At 40.5% G+C, this 20,526-nt stretch overlaps 1 protein-coding gene across 1 annotated transcript; it reads right to left on the bottom strand.

Annotated features, from left to right (window-relative positions):
• Positions 1-412: 412 nt before the first annotated feature.
• On the bottom strand, positions 413-20,478 carry LOC120053773 (ran-binding protein 3-like). Its single transcript, XM_039001017.1, has 16 exons — positions 20,074-20,478; positions 13,219-13,274; positions 13,002-13,038; positions 9,774-9,860; positions 9,607-9,684; positions 9,366-9,431; positions 8,937-9,032; positions 8,655-8,752; positions 6,949-7,034; positions 6,760-6,835; positions 6,527-6,623; positions 6,258-6,382; positions 5,942-6,062; positions 5,603-5,745; positions 5,082-5,268; positions 413-4,612 (listed from the first exon to the last, which is right to left on the bottom strand). The coding sequence occupies exons 1-16, from the start codon at positions 20,231-20,233 to the stop codon at positions 4,560-4,562; spliced, it is 1,566 nt and encodes a 521-aa protein (XP_038856945.1). The 5' UTR covers positions 20,234-20,478; the 3' UTR covers positions 413-4,559.
• Positions 20,479-20,526: the final 48 nt, after the last annotated feature.

The raw sequence follows: 20,526 nt of genomic DNA, 5'->3' as shown, positions 1-20,526 counted from the left end.
AGACCAAGAGCACCCTCCTGTTGATATTGAACCATCTTCAGACCAAGAGCACCCTCCTGTTGATAGTGAACCATCTTTAGACCAAGAGCACCCTCCTGTTGATAGTGAACCATCTTCAGACCAAGAGCACCCTCCTGTTGATATTGAACCATCTTCAGACCAAGAGCACCCTCCTGTTGATAGTGAACCATCTTCAGACCAAGAGCACCCTCCTGTTGATAGTGAACCATCTTCAGACTAAGAGCACCCTCCTGTGGCGAGAGAGCAACACTCACTACACTGAGACGGTCTGAGTTTGCAGGATTAGCTATTGTACTTCGAAATGACTTACTCTAGTTCACCTAACATGCAAGTGAAACCATACAATCAAAGCTATTTGATTAAACCATGAAAACAACAAAACAAGCTTTGCTTTCTGTTAAAAGTTTTAATGTAATTTTGAAATACATTTGATATGACAATTTTACATAAACATTTTTTTATAACACAAGTGATTATTTTTTATAATAGTTTTTTTGTTTATGTTTTTGCCTTTTTTGTAGTCATTTTATACCAAAGCTCAAAGCAAAAAATAACATGATTGTTTCACCTGTCAAAACAGTAGACTCAACAATGAATTTCAGATGAAGGGACTGAAACAGGGGTGGGCAACTCTGTTCATGGAGAGCTGTGCAGGCCTTTGTTTCACCAGCCTTCAGGGCTTATTCTAATCTTTCTTCTATTTTATTGTAAATCATTATGCGCAAATTAACTAAACGGCACTAAAGCCTGCACTCCCTGCAGCGCTCCAGGTCCCAAGATGCCCACCCCTAGGACTGGGGGAAGAGAGTACTGAACCAGATCTCCAAGTATCCCTGTGATTTGTTTGGACGGATGGACAGACCTCTATGGTTTGCTGACAGACAGCAGCATTATAAACAGAAATCCATGCCACATGCTCCCTTGCCTCCCTTGAGTAGGCCCAGACCGCTAGAATGACTCACTGCAATGCTGTGGTTCTCCAGCCCAATGTTTACAGCTCAATCCATCAGCAATCTAAGCATAGTCACATCATGGTCCCTCATCTCTTATACATCTATAGGGTGGTGGAGGGGAGGGGGACATTTACTGCCTTCTTCTTTAATATCCTCAAAACCTTTTAAGGGAAAAAAACTAAGAAAAACCTAGACCAAAAGACTCACATTTGTCAACGACATTTGACGGCACTCTACTAGGGTTATTAGAAAGAGGAGGCGTTCCATCGAGTGAACGCATTAGAGATTGGTAAATAATATTCTACAGCTAGTAGATGCTCTGACAGCCGTACAAGATCTCAGACAGGAGGAGATTCAAAGTAGTCTTTCTGTGATACACACATCAACAGGGGTGAATGGTACAGTACAGTATCTCCTCCTGTGTGTTGCCTGAATGGACATTTGCTATGACTTTGTAGCCTATCTTTGTCCTTATTTCACACATATTGGACGATTGATATCAAAATGACTGGTTAAGGTGGGCATTGTTGAAAGGAGACATGTAGCTATTCTAGTGCTCCTCAATGTCAAGCATCTGTATCCTGATAGGTGTGGTTCCTCTCTAGATGTCTCCATTGGAAAGAGAGGATAGGTGGTAAGCAAGCCTGTCCCTCATAAGTGGGCCTGTTTGAAATTAATCTGCTTTTTCTGACAATTCCAATGACTATTAATGCAACACTCCCGATCCCTTGCGTATCTCTGGGTACCTACTCTATGAACACACCTGCGTTGTATTGGATCAATCACAACAAGCAGCAATGCCACTGCTGTAAACTATCACCTAATATATTGAAGTTAATGGTATGTTAAGAGGCCAACGCAGATGACATGTTCCTATGAAAACATATTCCAGTCACAGATACAGTATGAGATAGGTGCCCTTGTACAATAGCAGCAAGGGCGCGTCCATGTCAACTAGGTTTCATAACATCCTCTTCACTCAACTTCCATTCAAAGATGTACTGTTTTGATCTCGATCTAACAGAATATCAACATTGACTTGTATAGTGATAGGAAATGCAACAAAAAAGCACCAGGTTATGGAACAACAACAGCTAGGCATAAAAATAATAATAAAAAAACAGGTAGATGTTTTAAGGGAACTATAGCAGACATGACAGAAATTTCAGCAACAAAAATATAACATGAACAAAAGTGTATATCTGTCTAACAGTCACTCCCCAACAAATAACCATCAACGACCCCAATGTAAACAACATTCAACACTTCATTATCAACCACCTTCGCCAATTCATCAATGGACAGCCCCAGTTCATGTGCATTTACGAACATTAAAACAATTCATATTGATGGGAGAAATATCACAGAGAAGGAAAAGTGCTGAAGAACGTCGGCCCCTGGCCCTTTATATAGAGACAAGTTGCCATACATTCATGTCCAGGGCCCAGTTTCTTTTTAAGTTATCTAGATTTTACCTATCGGATAGGATTAAATGCATAGAAATAGAATGAATAGAATGGACAAAACATTGACTTGAATGGGGACTTACGTTCTATTCATTCTATTCTATTCTTATCTGATAGGCGAAACCCAGATGACTTTTTAAAAACTGGGCCATTAGGAATAGTCCTGTTTGTAGCTACACAAGCAGAATGTGAAAAATGGAGAGAACACAATTTTACAGAGCACATTACACGGTGAGGTTTCTATAGACTGTGGTGAAGAAGAGTACTAAATAAGGAGTTGTCCTTTTTTTACACTTAAAAGGAGTAATCCACTCAAAAACTATATTTTGGAATTTGTTTCATTATCAACAGTGAAATGACAATTACCTAAATAAAGTTTGAGTGGATTATTCCTTTAAAGGCTGCTTATTCAATAATATACATTACAGGATTTATACATTTTAACCAATAATATGTCTACTTGCCTGTTTTTTTTTGTTTCAAACTTTTCTTAGTATACTTTTTTTTAGTTAAAATACATTTTTTCACATCAAAGGCTTGTAGTAAATGAAAAAGTAGAACGCTATAATACAACTTAGAAATATTACTCATTCCACCGATGAGGAAGAAAAAGGCTTAAAACAAGAGGAACTACACTTCACTGAAGAAAATATTACATTAGTCATCTACTTCTCTTTAAGGGCTGTTTGTTTTAAATACACCAACCCAGGGCAATCTATTTAACAAAGGAATAAATAGAGGGCTCAGCACCAGACTACTGGTGAAAAATACTGTACCCTGTGTGCGTAGTACCACCTGTTCCAATGTCTATAGCTCTTTGAATAAAATGGCAGCATTCGCTGTTCTGAGAATATATGTGCATTTTGATGTCAAACAAGTTTAGGACAGATGCAAATAATGACATGCTAGATACACCAAATGCCAACACCCTAACCTAAAAGTTATTATATTGGCCTTTCTGATCGCATGAAAAAAATAGTGATTTTTTTTGTTGCAATGGTCTTATATGATTCTGAGATCGTGGTTGTTATAAACAAAGCCTTGTGATTGGAACTTATTTAAAGCAAACTAATTACATAATTTTAAACAACTGAAACATGAAAAGGGTTTCTTCCATATATATATTTGAGAACATGTATATTTTTCTGATCTATAAAAAAAAAAATATTTTTGAAACAAACAAATCTAACGGCTATATTCAGGGTAAACTTTGGGGTCATGGTGCAAACCTGTTGTAAAATAATCAAATCCAACAAGCTTTCTTATTTACAGAATTAGTTAATTTTCGCGTGAATTTCAAAAACAAAGTCGATAATATTAACTATCAATAAAAACATAATGTATCAGTAATAATAATAATAATAATAATAATAATCATGAACACAGGTAAATTCCACTATTTAATTAAATATTTTATGGCTACGAACATCAAAGCAGGTGTTTGCACAAGGGATTTTAAATTCAACCGATTTGTGGTAAAAAAATAAATGACAATGTGGACTACAGACTAAAAACTAACAGTGGCCAGAGGAGGTATTGACGGACTAATCCTAGCTAGTGTGTGCAAGCATTTTGCCTTAGAAAAATACAACTTGAAGTAAGAGTTCAGACACTTCAATGACAAAACTCAGTGAAATAAAAAAAGACTTTATAAACAAATATTTGCTATGCAACTCAATCTTTACCTCGCTGAACAAAATACAAGCCCCACTGAAGTGCCTGAGGTCTGTTCTCTTGCAAGGTGGCTAAAGAAGTCCCACTTTTAACAGCAAACTATTTAGAATGTACTTATATCAGCTAGAAAAGAAAACTGCTTTCTCGTTCCCTCAGACTCATCAATATGATGAGCATCCAATTCACAACACCCCCCACTCCCCCCAAAATCCAGTTCTAGAGGTTAAAAAAGATAAATACTAAACAAAAAAGACCATCCATCCTGGATATACTGTGAATCCAGAGTGTGAACTGCAGAGTTAACTTAGTAACACCTGCATAGGATCCTTCCTGGCGCTCCACTGTGACCTCGGACCACTGGGGAGATGCTGGCCTGAGGTGTCCATGGAGGGGTCTGTAAGGTGGTCCTGACTGCAGTGCGTGAGCCGATGAAAGGGGGCAGGTGCTATGACGACCCACTCCCACTGCCAGTCCCGCAGGACTGGGCCTCTGGACCCTCTGGGGAGAGGAAAGACAGGCCTGGTGAGTGATAGACTAGGGCAGTCCAATCAAATAGTGTTTTAAATCACATTCTTGGGCTTTTTGAATGGGACAGATATTTTTTGCTTGCATGAAATAAGGGAAAATCCAAGACACTTCACAACATCCAAGGAAACAGTGCAAGGGTCCTATTTAAAGACACACAGATCACTTCCTTGAACCCCCCAGGTCACTTCCTTGGACCATCAGCGAGGGTGTCGAAGGTCACTTACTTGAACTTTCAAATGTTTGTTGGACCGTTAGGGGGAATGTCCAGATAACTTTCTTGGACCACCAGACAACTTTTCCCAGATCACTTCCAGATAACAGTTTTGGACCATTAGTTTGTGTCCAGGATATCATTAGATAACTTTTTTGAACAATCACTGTAAGAGGTCTTCAGATCAGTTTGTGGTGATTGGAAAAGTTAGGGTAACAGCTAGTTTACCTGTGGTGTTGGCAGTGGGTGTGAGCGGTTCGTCCTCATCACTATCCTCCCCGTTAGACTGGGGATGAGGGATGTGGCCATCTGGGATGGGGACCCTGGGCTCTGGCTCTTGGTCTGAGCGGCTCCGCAGGGCCAGAATACGATGGTGCAGCGCTGCATACAGCTGCCCTGTGTCCTTAGAGCTTGCCTGGAACAGACATGACACATCAGCACTAAACTGGATGTTCTGGAAGTGTTAGATATACTCAACATCTATTACCACTGTCAGTGTCATTACTATGTAATAACCAGAGCCATGTATTTAGCGAATTGGGCCAATGCGGTTTCTGCGTTTTGATGCATTTACGTGACACTTCAACATTCTATGGCAGCCATGTTAGTTCCCCATTAACATTACATGGGGAATATTTAAACTATTCTTTGTAACTGAAAGCATTATAACAATATTAAACATTCTAAAAGTTGGTCAAACACTCTTAAATATATATCTCTAGTAATAACTAATGTGGTCTTTCTCATACCGATATGAGGAAGACCTTGACCCCCTGGTCCTCAGTGTCCATGGCTGTGATGCGGACGCTCTTCTCGCTGGCCTTGTCCGTCTGCATTTGAGGCCACAGTTTGGTGTTGAGGATCAGACGCAAACTACCCTGGGTCCTCATCACTACAGCACAGAAAACAATGTATAGAATAACCAATAATACCTTCAAATGGGAGTTGCATTTTGACAGATGTACAAAAACAACTCCATAGAATCATATGATACAATCCAGGGCAGTGTGGCATGACAGTAAAGTGTATTAAGATTTTTAAATTAACTAAATTGTTGATATGATTTGATTCATGACTAATGACTGTACCCAGCCTGGACTGTAACGATCCCTCCTCTGTGGAAGCCATATCATTGAGCCTTAGCAGTCCTCTGCCTCTCTCAACCCAAGACTGTGAAGCTTTGTCAAACACAAATAACTTGCACTGGACCTAAGGAGACAAAAAAACATGCCACTGTCAGAGAATGACCATGGACCATTTCAGCCTATTTCCAACTGTCTGAGGAGACATGTAAACACAAAACTATCAATCATCAATTGCTCAATTTCATGGTAAACTACAAACATTCTCTGACATTGAAATCAAGCAATTAAACACCAAATACGTAGGAAACCTCTTGCATACCTGAAGAACGTTACTCTCCGACTCCTCTCCAGTTCTGACCTCTACTTTCTCTAACAAACACCTCTTGGCTGTGGCTTTGGTGTAGGCCGCCGCCGACTCCTCCAAAGACTCTGTCACATTGTTATCTGCAATCAAGAGAACCAAAACCACATTCAAACACTGTCACATAGTAGGGGCCTGAAAAAAGCCAGGTGTTTCCTTCATTGCATTGCCATTACATAAGCCTCTTAACATTAATTTCATATCCAGTATGGTCTTTATTTACCCACCTTTATCAGGGCTGCTGTCTTTTGACGGGAGCTCACAGGGCGGGGCGGTGGGGGGATCTCTGCTGCCCTCGGCTGCTTGTTCACATTTCAACGGACTCTGCAAAACAAGAATGTTATACAACATGCTTTAACACAACTTTGTGGATGCCATCATTAGTTGGAAGAGGGACAAATGGTAGAAAAAAACTGTGATAAAAGATGACTAGATTAGTCTCACAAAGAGCAAGTCTTACCAGGACACGATCCGACATGTTCTGTCCAAACACAAACTTATCCCCGTCGTCAGCCTTGTTCTCAGCCTTCTGTAAGCTGGGTGGGAAACATACAAGAGAAAGGATGTTAGATAGGGGAGATGAAAGAGTAGCCTAATAAAACAGATGACTGATCATATCCATTGTAGACAGAATCCATAAACGGCTAACATGGGAGTGCTTCTGTATTGTAGGAAATAATTGGTTTCCCCTGATTCTGCTGATGTAGAGCCTTTCTGTTCACTGCTTTGCTCAACCTAGACCAATGGAGAAAAAGGTAAGGATCAGACAAATAACAAAAAAGGATCAGATCAAAAGAATGTAACAAAGCATGCAAGGCCACAAGAGGCTGCTATATTGTGATTTACCCACACACCCAGTGGGCTGTTGTCAGGTATGAGGCAAAGCCCAGAGCACTTCACAACATCTTTGAAAAGTATTCCATATGACATGCACTTGAGTTAACTATTCAAGGTCAGCTTGGCTCAGACATTCTGGCCAAATACAAATGTGTATTCCACAGGAGGATCAGTTTTCCCTCCTCCTGTCCTGCTCTCATCCCTCTCGCTTTTCTTCTCCTTGAAAGAAGATTAAAGCAGCGAGAGACATTCATGGAAATTCCATAATGAATGTTCAAGCATAAAACCTGCCTTTGTGTCTTGTCCTGTTGTGTTTTTTGTTGTTGTTATGAACTCGCTTGATAAATATATACAGTACTTGTCAAAAGTTTGGACAGATCTACTCAAAGGTTTTTCTTTATTTTTACTATTTTCTACATTGTAGAGTCAAAACTATGAAATAACACATATGGAATTATGTAGTAACCAAAAAGGTGTTAAACAAATCAAAATATATGCTATAGATTCTTCAAAGTAGCCACCCTTTGCCTTGATGAAAGCTTTGCACACTCTTGGCATTCTCTCAACCAGCTTCATAAGCAGTCACCTGGAATGCATTACAATTAACAGGTGTGCCTTGTTAAAAGTGAATTTGTGGGATTTATTTCCTTCTTAATGCATTTGAGCCAATCAGTTGTTTTGTGACAAGGTAGGCGTGGTATACAGAAGATAGCCCTATTTGGTAAAAGACCAATTCCATGTTATGGCAAGCTCAAATAAGCTCAAATAAGCAAAGAGAAATGACAGTCCATCATTACTTTAAGACATGAAGGTCAGTCAATCCAGCAAATTTCAAGAACTTTGAAAGTTTATTCAAGTGCAGTCGCAAGTAACAGACATCTCAACATCAACTGTTCAGATGAGACTGCTTGAAATCAGGCCTTCATGGTCGATTTGCTGCAAAGAAACCACTACTAAAGGACACCAATAAGAAGAAGAGACGTGCTTGGGCCAAGAAACACGAGCAATGGTGACACTATCAGTGATTTATTTAGCTTTCAAGACACACTTAACCAGCATGGCCACCACAGCATACTGCAGCGATATGCCATGCCATCTGGTTTGTGCTTGGTGGGACTATCATTTGTTTTTCATGGCTGTGTAAGGGCTATTTCACCAAGAAAGTGAGTGATGGAGTGCTGCATCAGATTACCTGGCCTCCACAATCATCTGACCTCAACCTAAATGAGATGGTTTGGGTTGATTTGGACCGCAAAATCCCAAGACTGTTGGAAAAGCATTCCAGGTGAGAGAGATGCCAAGAGTGTGCAAAGCTGTCATCTAGGCAAAGGGTGGCTACTTTGAAGAATCTAAAATTTGTTTAACACTTTTTTGGTTACTACATGATTCCATATGTGTTATTTCATAGTGTTCATGTCTTCACTATTATTCTACAATGTAGAAAATAGTAAAAATGAAGAAAAACCCTTGGATGAGTAGGTGTCCAAACTTTTGACGCCCTTTCACCTCTCAGCCTACCTGTGACGTGGTCGTGTCATCACACTTCTCTGTGTTGTTCTGGGTGACTGGTAGACCCTCAGATGACCTATTCACTCCATTTGTACCACTGTTCAACCCTATCAGGACCACAAGAAGAGAATGGTTGGATTCCTTTCACCTTCAACAAATGTTTTGTCGAAGCACATTGAGATGAAAGAAAGCTGAAGGAGAATGGCCATCGCAGAACAGAACAAAGCAATACAGCTGTTTGTTTGAGAGGATCTGAAGACTAAGGTTCATCCGTCCTGAAAGTGTGCTTACCGGTCTGGGTTAGTGATTTGGTGGCCAGAGGGGCCTGCAGTACTGCGGGTCGTAGTACACTGCGCTGCTGCTCCTTGGGTTTCTGGCTCGGGACACCTGCAACACATTATACTTGGCCTAAATATAAGGCTCTGGACAGACCAAAGCCAGATAAAGAAGGGACATCTTTTTGCACTCTTATTGTGATGTTTTGTACATTGTGTTTATGCCTGTTACGGAGCCTGTATACTAGACCCCCAAAACCCATTTCCTTTGTCCCTTAAATGGACAATAAAGCCTTAAGAACTAACATGACATTGACGAGAGAGAGAGAGAACTCACTTTTTCACAATTCCTGACATTTAATCCTAGTAAAAATTCCACTTTATTTTAAGAATGTGAAATGTCAGAATAATAGCGCAGAGAGAGAGAGAGAGAGAGAGCACCCACCTGCACTAGGAGCCTGTCCATGGATCAGGGTGGGAGGCTTCAGGCGAAACCCAACCGTTTTCTCCTCTGTTGACATGAGAACAGGGAAAGAAGGAGAAAGAGAGAGGGAACGTGAGATAGCTGGAAGCTAAGCCAGAACTTTGTTTATAAAAAATGTGATTCTTCAAGGGTAGTTTTCCTTATCATGCAAAAATCAAATAGATTGAAAAGGAGATCTTAAGATAACTATTCATGAACTCACCAGGTTCTGAATCTGAATTATTATTTCCTGTCGGGGACTGACAGAAACTGGATGGCATGAACACATTGTTCTTAGAAACTGCATAAGACAAAGATAAATAACATGAGTACACACCCTTTCTCCAAACACTAAGGAAAGTATTTTAATTAAACAAAATGTACAATTACCTGAATGTGCGGGTGGGAACTGTGTTAGTGACGATGTCCTTTCCCTCTTGGCCGGGGGACAGTAACTACTCTCATCTTTATCAGAGTCTGGAGGAGACAGAATGAGCAAAGATTAGCAAAGTAACTATACTGAACAAAAATATACTCAACATGTACAGTTGAAGTCGGAAGATTACATACACCATAGCCAAATACATTTAAACTCACTTTTTCACAATTCCTGACATTTAATCCTAGTAAAAATTCCCTGTCTTTGGTCAGTTAGGATCACCACTTTATTTTAAGAATGTGAAATGTCAGAATAATAGCAGAGAATTATTTATTTCAGCTTTTATTTCTTTCATCACGTTACCAGTGGGTCAGAAGCTTACATACACTCAATTAGTATTTGGTAGCATTACCTTTAAATGGTTTAACTTGGGTCAAATGTTTTGGTTAGCCTTCCACAATAAATTGGGTGAATTTTGGCCCATTGATCCTGACAGGCCTCCTTGCTCGCACACGCTTTTTCAGTTCTGCCCACAAATTTCCTATGAGATTGAGGTCAGGGCGTTGTGATGGCCACTCCAATACCTTGACTTTGTTGTCCTTTTAAGCCCATTTGCCACAACTTTGGAAGTATGCTTGGGGTCATTGTCCATTTCGAAGACCCATTTGAGACCAAGCTTTAACTTCCTGACTGATGTCTTGAGATGTTGCTTCAATATATCCACGTAATTTCCCTCCTCATGAACCATCTATTTTGTGAAGTGCACCAGTCCCTCCTGCAGCAAAGCACCCCCACAACATGATGCTCCCACCCCCGTGCTTCATGGTTGGGATGGTGTTCTTTGGCTTGCAAGCCTCCCCCTTTTTCCTCCAAACATAACGATGGTCCTTTTGACCAAACAGTTCTATTTTTGTTTCATCAGACCAGAGGACATTTCTTCAAAAAGTATGATCTTTGTCCCCATGTGCAGTTGCAAACAGTAGTCTGGCTTTTTTATGGCGGTTTTGGAGCAGTGGCTTCCTTGCTGAGCAGCCTTTCTGGTTATGTCGATATAGGACTCGTTTTACTGTGGATATAGATACCGGTTTCCTCCAGCATCTTCATAAGGTCCTTTGCTATTGTTCTGGAATTGATTTGCACTTTTCACACCAAAGTACGTTCATCTCTAGGATACAGAATGCATCTCCTTCCTGAGCGGTATGACGGCTGCGTGGTCCCACGGTGTTAATACTTGCGTACTATTGTTTGTACAGATGAACGTGGTACCTTCAGGCATTTGGAAATTGCTCCCAAGGATGAACCAGACTTGTGGAGGTCTACAATTTATTTTCTGAGGTCTTGGCTGATTTCTTTTGATTTTCCCATGATGTCAAGCAAAGAGGCACTGAGTTTGAAGGTAGGCCTTGAAATACATCCACAGGTACACCTCCAATTGACTCAAATGATGTCAATTAGCCTATCAGAAGCTTCTAAAGCCATGACATCATTTTCTGGAATTTTCCAAGCTGTTTAAAGGCACAGTCAACTTAGTGCATGTAAACTTCTGACCCACTGGATTTGTGATACAGTGAATTATAAGTGAAGTAATCTGTCTGTAAACAATTGTTGGAAAAATGACTTGTGTCATGCACAAAGTAGATGTCCTAACCGACTTGCCAAAATGACAGTTTGTTAACAAGAAATTTGTGGAGTGGTTGAAAAACGAGTTTTAATGGCTCCAACCTAAGTGTATGTAAACATCCGACTTCAACTGTAAAGTGTTGGTCCCTTGTTTTATGAGCTGAAATAAAAGATCCCAGAAATGTTCCATACGCACGCAAATATTGATCTCAAATTTTGTGCACAAATATATATACACATTTTAGTCACCGAATATAATCCATCCACCTGACAGGTGCGGTATATCAAGAAGCTGGTAAAACAGCATGATCATTAAACAGGTGCACCTTGTACTGGGGAAAAAAGGCCACTCAAAATGTGCAGTCGTCACACCACAATGCCACAGATGTCTAAAGTTGAGGGAGCGTGCAATTGGCATGCTGACTGCATGAATGTCCACCAGAGCGGTTGCCAGAAAATGTAATGTTCAATTCTCTACCACAATGTCGTTTTAGAGAATTTGGCAGTACGGCCAACTGGCTTCAGAACCCCAGACCACGTGTAACCCCGCCAGCCCAGGACTTCCACATCCGACTTCTTCAACTGAGGGATCATCTGAGACCAGCTACCCTAACAGCTGATGAAACTATTGGTTTGCACAACTGAAGAATTTCTGTACAAACTGTCAGAAACCATCTCAGCGAAGCTCATCTGCGTGCTCGTCATCCTCACCAAGGTCTTGACCTGACTGCCTTTCGGCATTGTAACCGACTTCTGTGGGCAAATGTTCACCTTTGATGGCTACTGGCACGCTGGAGAAGTACGCTCCTCACAGATGAATCCCGGTTTCAACTATACCGGGCAGATGGCAGGCAGCGTGTATGACGTCGTGTAGGCGAGCTGTTTGCTGATGTCAATGTTGTGAACAGAGTGCCCCATGGTGGCGGTGGGGTTATGGTATGGGCAGGCAAGAGCAACAGACAACGAACACAATTGCATTTAATCGATGGCAATTTGAATGCACCGTGATGAGATCCTGAGGCACATTTCGGTGCCATTCATCCGCCGCCATCACCTCATCACCGCATGATAATGCACGGCCTCATGTCGCAAGGATCTGTACGCAATTCCTGGAAGTTGAATATTTCCCAATTCTTCCATTGCCTGCATACTCACCAGACATGTCACCCATTGAGCATGTTAGAGATGCTCTGGATCAATGTGTACGACAGCGTGTTCCAATTCCCGCCGATGTCCAGCAACTTCACACAGCCATTGAAGAGGAGTGGGACAACATTCCACAATCAACAGCCTGATCAACTCTATGCGAAGGAGATGTGTAACGCTGCATAAGGCAAATGGTGGTCACACCAGATACTGACTGGTTTTCTGATCCACACCCCTACCTTTTTTAAGGTATCTGTGACCAACAGATGCATATCTAGATTCCTAGTCATGTGAAATCCATAGATTAGATCTAATGAATTAATTTCAATTGACTGATTTCATTATATGAACTGTAACGCAGTAAAATGTTTGAAATTGATGTGGTTATATTTTTGTTCAGTGCAAAATATAAGACAGACATTTTCAATTTTCCAAAGTACTAGAACCTGCTTGGTTACCCTCCTCATCCTTACCTTCTCCATCCTCCGCACTGGACCCTTCTACTGATCTCTGTTAAGGGTTTGACAGAGAAAGATGGAGATAGAGGAAGAAAGAGAGGAAGAACATAACAGACATTCAGACAGAGGAAACCGAGGAAATTATCCAGTCAGTGTGAAGCCAAGTCTGCTCCATAGCATGCCGTCACACTGTTTACATTTTCAGAAGAGGTATGAAAAGAGTGTTTCTCACCTTCTGAGCTTTATCTTTCTGGAACACAAACACTGGTGGGGCTATGGCATGCTTCTCTGCAAGAGAAATCAGATGTGTCACTGTTGGAGATCTCACTTTACACATCTTTGGGCAAAAGCTTTATGATGGATGTCTCTTCACTTTGTCTATAAAACCCCCTCTCCTACTATGAGCCTTGTCTGCATTTCTAGACTACAAATATTACCAGTTGAATTCTACAGAGCTGACAAAGACCCGCAGGTTGTGCCAAAGTGAAACCGTGACAAGTTTTGTACAACTGTGCACTTACTTCACCTTCCCCATAACACAATACACCTCAGGGTTCAGGCATCTAAGTCAGTGTAAGTGGACTCCCCTGTCACTGTCAGTGCCCACAAAGCTTTGATAGAACCTCAGCCAGGACCTAGTAAATCTTTTCCCCACGCTATAATTAGAACTCCAGTCATAACTTAATTGAGGAGGCTCTACCCACTGGGCAAACGACAATTCAACGTCTATTTCACAGCCGTTCAACGTCATTTTGTTGAAATGATAAATCAGTAATGTGTATAAAGGAGGAAAGCACCCATTTTAAAGGCAATAAAATGACAGAAAGAAAGCTATGTTGAACTATGGTGAAGGTGAGATGGTCATGGTACATGAAAAATGCAGAACAGAAAGCTATGTTGAACTATGGTGAAGGTGAGATGGTCATGGTACATGAAAAATGCAGAACAGAAAGCTATGTTGAACTATGGTGAAGGTGAGATGGTCATGGTACATGAAAAATGCAGAACAGAAAGCTATGTTGAACTATGGTGAAGGTGAGATGGTCATGGTACATGAAAAATGCAGAACAGAAAGCTATGTTGAACTATGGTGAAGGTGAGATGGTCATGGTACATGAAAAATGCAGAACAGAAAGCTATGTTGAACTATGGTGAAGGTGAGATGGTCATGGTACATGAAAAATGCAGAACAGAAAGCTATGTTGAACTATGGTGAAGGTGAGATGGTCATGGTACATGAAAAATGCAGAACAGAAAGCTATGTTGAACTATGGTGAAGGTGAGATGGTCATGGTACATGAAAAATGCAGAACAGAAAGCTATGTTGAACTATGGTGAAGGTGAGATGGTCATGGTACATGAAAAATGCAGAACAGAAAGCTATGTTGAACTATGGTGAAGGTGAGATGGTCATGGTACATGAAAAATGTAAAAATGTGCCTAGCTACTGACACTGAACAGTAAAAGCTGATATTAAGCAGATACAGTACCAGTCAGAAGATGGTCCTATTTTACCAAACAGGGCTAAGTACATTTTATGGAAAGAACAGCTCAAATAAGCAAAGAGAAACAACAGTCCATCATTACTTTAAGACATGAAGGTCAGTCAATCTGGAAAATTTCAAGAACTTTGAAAGTTTCTTCAAGTGCAGTCGCAAAACGCATTAAGTGCTTTGATGAAACTGGCTCTCATGAAGAACGCCACAGGAATGGAAGACCCAGAGTTACCTGTGTTGTAGAGGATAAGTTCATTAGAGTTACCAGCCTCAGAAATTGCAGTCCAAATAAATGATTCACAGAATTCAAGTAACAGACACATCTCAACATCAACTGTTCAGAGGAGACTGCATGAATAAGGCCTTCATGGTCGAATTGCTGCAAAGAAACCACTACTAAAGGACACCAATAAGAAGATGAGACTTGCTTAGGCCAAGAAACACGAGCAATGGACATTAGACCAGTGGAAATCTGTCCTTTATTTGAGTCCAAATTTGAGATTTTTGGTTCCAACCAAAAAAAAGATAGCTTTTCAATATGTAGGCCTAGTTAATCAAATCTAATTATATTTGTCATATGCGCCAAATACAACAGGTGTAAACTTTACTGTGAAATGCTTACTTATAAGCACTTCCCTCAACAATGCAGAGTTCAAAACTAAGAAAATTAGCAACACAATTCAATTTAAAAAACGAGGATATACAAGGAGTACTGCGACCGAGTCAATGTGCAGGGGTATGGGGTAGTTGAGGTCATATGTACATGTAGTTAGGGGTAAAAGTGACTAGGCAATTAGGATAGATAATAAACAGAATAGCAACTGTGTGTGTGAAGAATGTGAAAGTGTGTCTGTGTGTGGCATCAATATGCATGTTTGTGTGTGTGTGTGTTTTAGCTTGCCGGTTTGTGTGGTCAGTCGTCCCCAGGTGAGGCAAAAGGCTTTGTGATGGCTTGGCATTGCTCATTTGCCCTCCAGGTGTGAAACGTGCATGGTGGATGCACACTGCAAGGCCTTTGACGAGAACTTCTGCATAATTACATTGTTTTACTGAGGTTTCCAACCACACTAGTGCTATTATCTGCGATATGGCAATGAAACATTCCCCTTTTTATGAAAACCAAAAGGACACTGAATGGATTTGCTTTGTCACAAAATAAACTCAATGGCATTTTTACTTGATCAAATTAATGAAGTGGATAAAACAAACTGCACATCCTTGATTTAATAAAAATGTGTCACAATGCTGGGTTAAACTCGATATATCCTTCACACTCTAGTCTATACTTAGCCTGTTGAAATGTACTCTATAGCCTTTCTGACTAGGCTAGTTATTTCAGTGTGTTCACACTGAAAGATGAATGTCTGTTGTTAAGATACAACGTACTGTACACTGAACAAAAATATAAACACAACGTGTAAAGTGTTGGTCCCATGTTTCATGAGCAGAAATAAAAGATCCCAGAAATGTTCCTTACGCACAAAAAGCTTATTTCTCTCAAATGTTGTGCACATCCCTGTTAGTGAGCATTTCTCCTTTTCCAAGATAATCAATCCATCTGACAGGTGTGGCATATAAAGAAGCTTATTAAACTGCAAGATCACGACACAGGTGCACCTTGTGCTGGGGACAATAAAAGGACACTAAAATGTGCAGCTTTGTCACACAACACAATGCAACAGATGTCTCAAGTTTTGAGGGAGGGTGCAGTTGGCATGCTGACTGCAGGAATGTCCACCAGAGCTGTTGTCAGAGAATTGAATGTTAATTTCAATACCAACATAGTTTTAGAGAATTTTGCAGCATGCCCAACCGGCATCACAACCGCAGACCACGTGTATGGCGTCGTGTGGGTTTGCTGATGCCAACCTGCCCCATGGTGGCAGTGGGGTTATGGTATGGGCAGGCAGGCATAAGCTAAGAACAACGAACACAATTGCATTTTATTGATGGAAATTTCAATCCAAAAAAATACTGTGACGAGATCCTGAGGCCCATTGTGAGGACAATCTTTTTTAATAAGGTATCTGTGACCAACAGATGCATATCTGTATTCCCAGTCATGTCAAATCCATACATTGTGGCCTAATGAATTTATTTCAATTGACTGAATTCCTCATATGAACTCTAACACAGTAAAATAAATTAAATTGTTGCGTTTATATTTTTGTTCAGTATAACCTATTCTACTTCATGCAGCATATAGCCTCAGCTCTTTACCATGAGAGAATAACTTATCTAGAAATCAGTGAGGTGACACTTGCTCACATCATCGGAACGCAGGTGCTGGACAAGATAAAAGGCCTGTACAATATTGCACCCAAACTAACTTTAACAAGGCAAAATTATTTGGAAAAAACTTTCAAAGATCCACCTCGGACCAAAACATTATCTCATTAAAGTAAGATCGAGTGCAACCTGGTTTTGCTTCTGGGTCCCCTACCCACTCAGCATAAAGGCCTCACCCATCTCCACTCACCCTTGTCCTTGTCCTTGTCCATGCTTTCAATTTTGATCCCTACCTCTGGCTCTAACCATCACAAACTGAACATTTCACATTCTTCCTGCTAAGAACAGAAGGAAAATCAGATGAGTTTCAGTAAGGGGAACAAGTTGTCGAGACCAAAACAACTGATTATTCTTCCCATTTGATTGAAATTAGAAACGGACAGAAATGAATGATGTGTGTGATAGGCTTCGTCCAATGACTGTCGCAGATTCAAATAGCAAACACGTCTCCTATGACCTCGTGCATCTGACGAAATGAGAAAGGAATCCAGGCCACAGAAGAGAAGTGAGAGGGTTTCACAAAATGGAATGGGAGTTCCAGTGTCTTTCAATGGAGCAGCTGTCAAATAGACTAACTCCAGAGAAACACAGTGACATTCTGGAGCAAAGAGTGGCTACAGGCATTAATCTCATTAGTCTTCTAGCTATTCACATAGGGCCTACCGTCTAAGCCTCTTATTTTTAAGCTAGCCATACGACCTTCAATTTCACATCTTAAATCTCACACATTTGAATGAACGAGCATGCACTGAAGAGAAGTGTTACAAGTCCCAGTATTTTTTTGATGGTAAAATCAGAAAAAATCCAGAGTAGAGAGCCAGTTGAAAGTTTGGACTTCCAGTGGCTGTGCTCTTATGCCTAGATCAAATAAAAATAGATTTTTATTGGTCACATGCACCAAATACAACAGGTGTAGACTTTACAGTGCAATGCTTACAAGCCTTTTCTCAACAATGCAAGGTTAAAAAATAGAAAATGTAATTGTGACACAAAAACAATAACGAGGCAATATAAAAGGAGTACCAGTACCAAGTCAATGTGCAGGGGTACGAGGTAGTAGAGGTAGTAGTACAGTATGTACATGTGGGTAGGGGTACAAGTCACTAGGCAATCAGGACATATAATAAACAGAGTAGCAGCAGCGTATGTGAAGTGTGAAAGTGTGTCGATGGGTGTTTCTCAATATGATACTACCGTACTCCACACTCATGCTCCAAGTGCATACTTCGAGGACATTCTCGAGTACGTTTTTGTGAGGACGAGAGTGTGAAGAACGCATAAAACATTACAGTAGTGGGAGTGCTTCTCAAATGTATTACCTCATGCTGTATCTCCACATTCACTGAACATTTTTCCAGCCAGGACAATGCCACAATAGAGACAAAACGAAATATACACAAAGCAAATGTTTTACTTCATAATTATCATCTAGATATACAGTACCAGTCACAGTTTGGACACACCTACTCATTCAAGGGTTTTTCTTTATTTTTACTATTTACTACATTGTAGAATAATAGTGAAGACATCAAAACTATGAAATAACACAAAAAAAGTGTTAAATCTAAATATATTTAAAATGTGAGATTCTTCAAAGTAGCCAACCTTTGCCTTGATGACAGCTTTGCACACTCTTGGCATACTCTCAACCAGCTTCATGAGGTAGCGACCTGGAATGTTAATTTATGGAATTTCTTTCCTTCTTAATGCATTTGAGCCAATCAGTTGTGTTGTGACAAGGTAGGGGTGGTATACAGAAGATGGTCTTTTACCAAATAGGGGTAAGTCCATATTATGGCAAGAACAGCTCAAATAAGCAAAGAGAAACAACAGTCCATCATTACTATAAGACATGGTCAGTCAATGCAGACAATTTCAGGAACTTCGAAAGTTTCTTCAAGTGCAGTCCCAAAAACCATCAAGTGCTATGATGAAACTGGCTCTCATGAGGACCACCACATGAAAGGAAGACCCAGAGTTACCTCTGCTGCAGAGGATAAGTTCATTAGAGTTACCAGCCTCAGCTTGCAGCCTAAATAAATGCTTCAGAGTTCAAATAACAGACATATCTCAACATCAACCCTCTCGTGCTCAGAGTATGGTAGTATGCATTTTGAGAAACACCCTATGTGTGAGTGGGGTCAATACGCATGTGTGTTTGTGTGTGTGAGTGTATGTAGTGTGTTGGAGTGTCAGTGTAGTATGTGTGACTGTGCATAGAGCCAGTGCAAGGCAGTCAGTGCAAAACAATTAAGATAAAATGTATAATAAAGACCGACAGCGTCATGGCATCAATGCCGAGTAATACATTTTGCAGTGTCTAGCTCATCCATGTAATCCAAAATTATTACTGGATATGTGTGCAACAAAATTCAACAATCACCTTTTGCTACCATTTCGGTCAAGTCTACACATACAGTTTGATGCAAACGACACACAAAATGCACTGCTTTTGCAACACAATGCTGCAAGGCAAACGCAGCGTTCCATTGGAAATGAATGTACTGCTGGTGTCCCAAAACGCAAATGACACCGTTCGTCTGATCGAGGCATTATGTGCAGCTGAGTAGATTGCACATTTCAGCGATAGATACTGTTCAATACTGGCCCTGCTCAACAAGATACCTATTTGCATTGGCATCATTGCTCAGCCTGGTCTCATAGACTAGACGTAACATAGTAAATGTAAAACAAAGACGCTCAAATTAGTATGATATGTTACGTTTGGTACAGTTACATAAGACAGACGGTTACATAAGGCAAGAACGAAAGTCGGGTTGGTCGGAGCAGGCGTATGGCGCGAATGTCTAGGTTGCGAGTTCAAATCTCATCACAGACAACATTAGCATTTTAGCAACTTCAACTAGTTTTTAGCATCTACTTAGCATGTTAGCTAACCCTTCCCCTAACCGTAACACTTTTAGAGGACCTAACCCAGCTAACGTTAGCCAGCTAGCTAACGTTAGCCACCTAGTACGAACAAATATGAAAATGTATGCACTCACGTTTTGCAAATCCTTAACATATAACATTTGTAATTCATAACACGATTTGTAATTCATATCATACGAATGGGTGATACACATCCATACATTAATACATACCAAGCAAAACTTAACATATACTAAACGCTCTTAGTTATGTACAGAATAATGCGAAATGCTCTGAGACAGGGTTGCATTGTTAGCTACATAAAATGGATTGACTTGATCGTATATATCAAAGTCAGTCAAATCCATATAGCTAGTTTAGCACGTTGCTAATCCTGTTATGCCACTTGGCTAGTACAGTAAATTACTTACGCTTTGAATTTGGAACATGTAGTCTGTCGGGCCTAACGTTACAATGGGTCAGACACCTGTGACTTGTAACCTCCGGCAATGAGCAAGAAGGACCTAGTTCTGAACTTCTGTCTGTAAGCAACACCGCGGTGCAAAACACTACATAGCCGGACATAGCCATTGTTGTCTGCGTGTTGCCGTTAGCTAGTTTCTGACCATAGTAGATCAAGCTACATGGAGATGGTGGGAGGTTTTAAAAGGCTATTCGGGGAGACAAATTCCACCCGGTGTTTCCCCACATGTGACCCAGATGTGATTTCTATTGTTCGTGAGTATTTAATTTGTTTGCTTTTCTTGTCTAGTTAACTACAAAAACATGCTGATATATTGGTAGGTAGCTTATGTTAGCTAGTTCTGTAAAGATGTGATATTTAAAAAAGTTAACTGCCCCTCCCCTCCCCCGGTTGTGCCACA

Source organism: Salvelinus namaycush, chromosome 9, assembly GCF_016432855.1.
Source record: "Salvelinus namaycush isolate Seneca chromosome 9, SaNama_1.0, whole genome shotgun sequence".
NCBI lineage: Eukaryota > Metazoa > Chordata > Actinopteri > Salmoniformes > Salmonidae > Salvelinus > Salvelinus namaycush.
Note: the sequence above shows the minus strand (reverse complement) of the source record. Positions and strands in the feature narration are given on the sequence as shown.

Coding starts and splice junctions, on each gene's coding strand:
- LOC120053773 (XM_039001017.1), bottom strand. CDS start 20,233: ATGGCTATGTCCGGCTATGTAGTGTTTTGCACCGCGGTGTTGCTTACA. Junction 6,836..6,948: donor CAATACAGAAGCACTCCCAT/GTTAGCCGTTTA, acceptor TTTCCCACCCAG/CTTACAGAAGGCTGAGAACA. Junction 4,613..5,081: donor ACCCACTGCCAACACCACAG/GTAAACTAGCTG, acceptor TCCTCTCCCCAG/AGGGTCCAGAGGCCCAGTCC.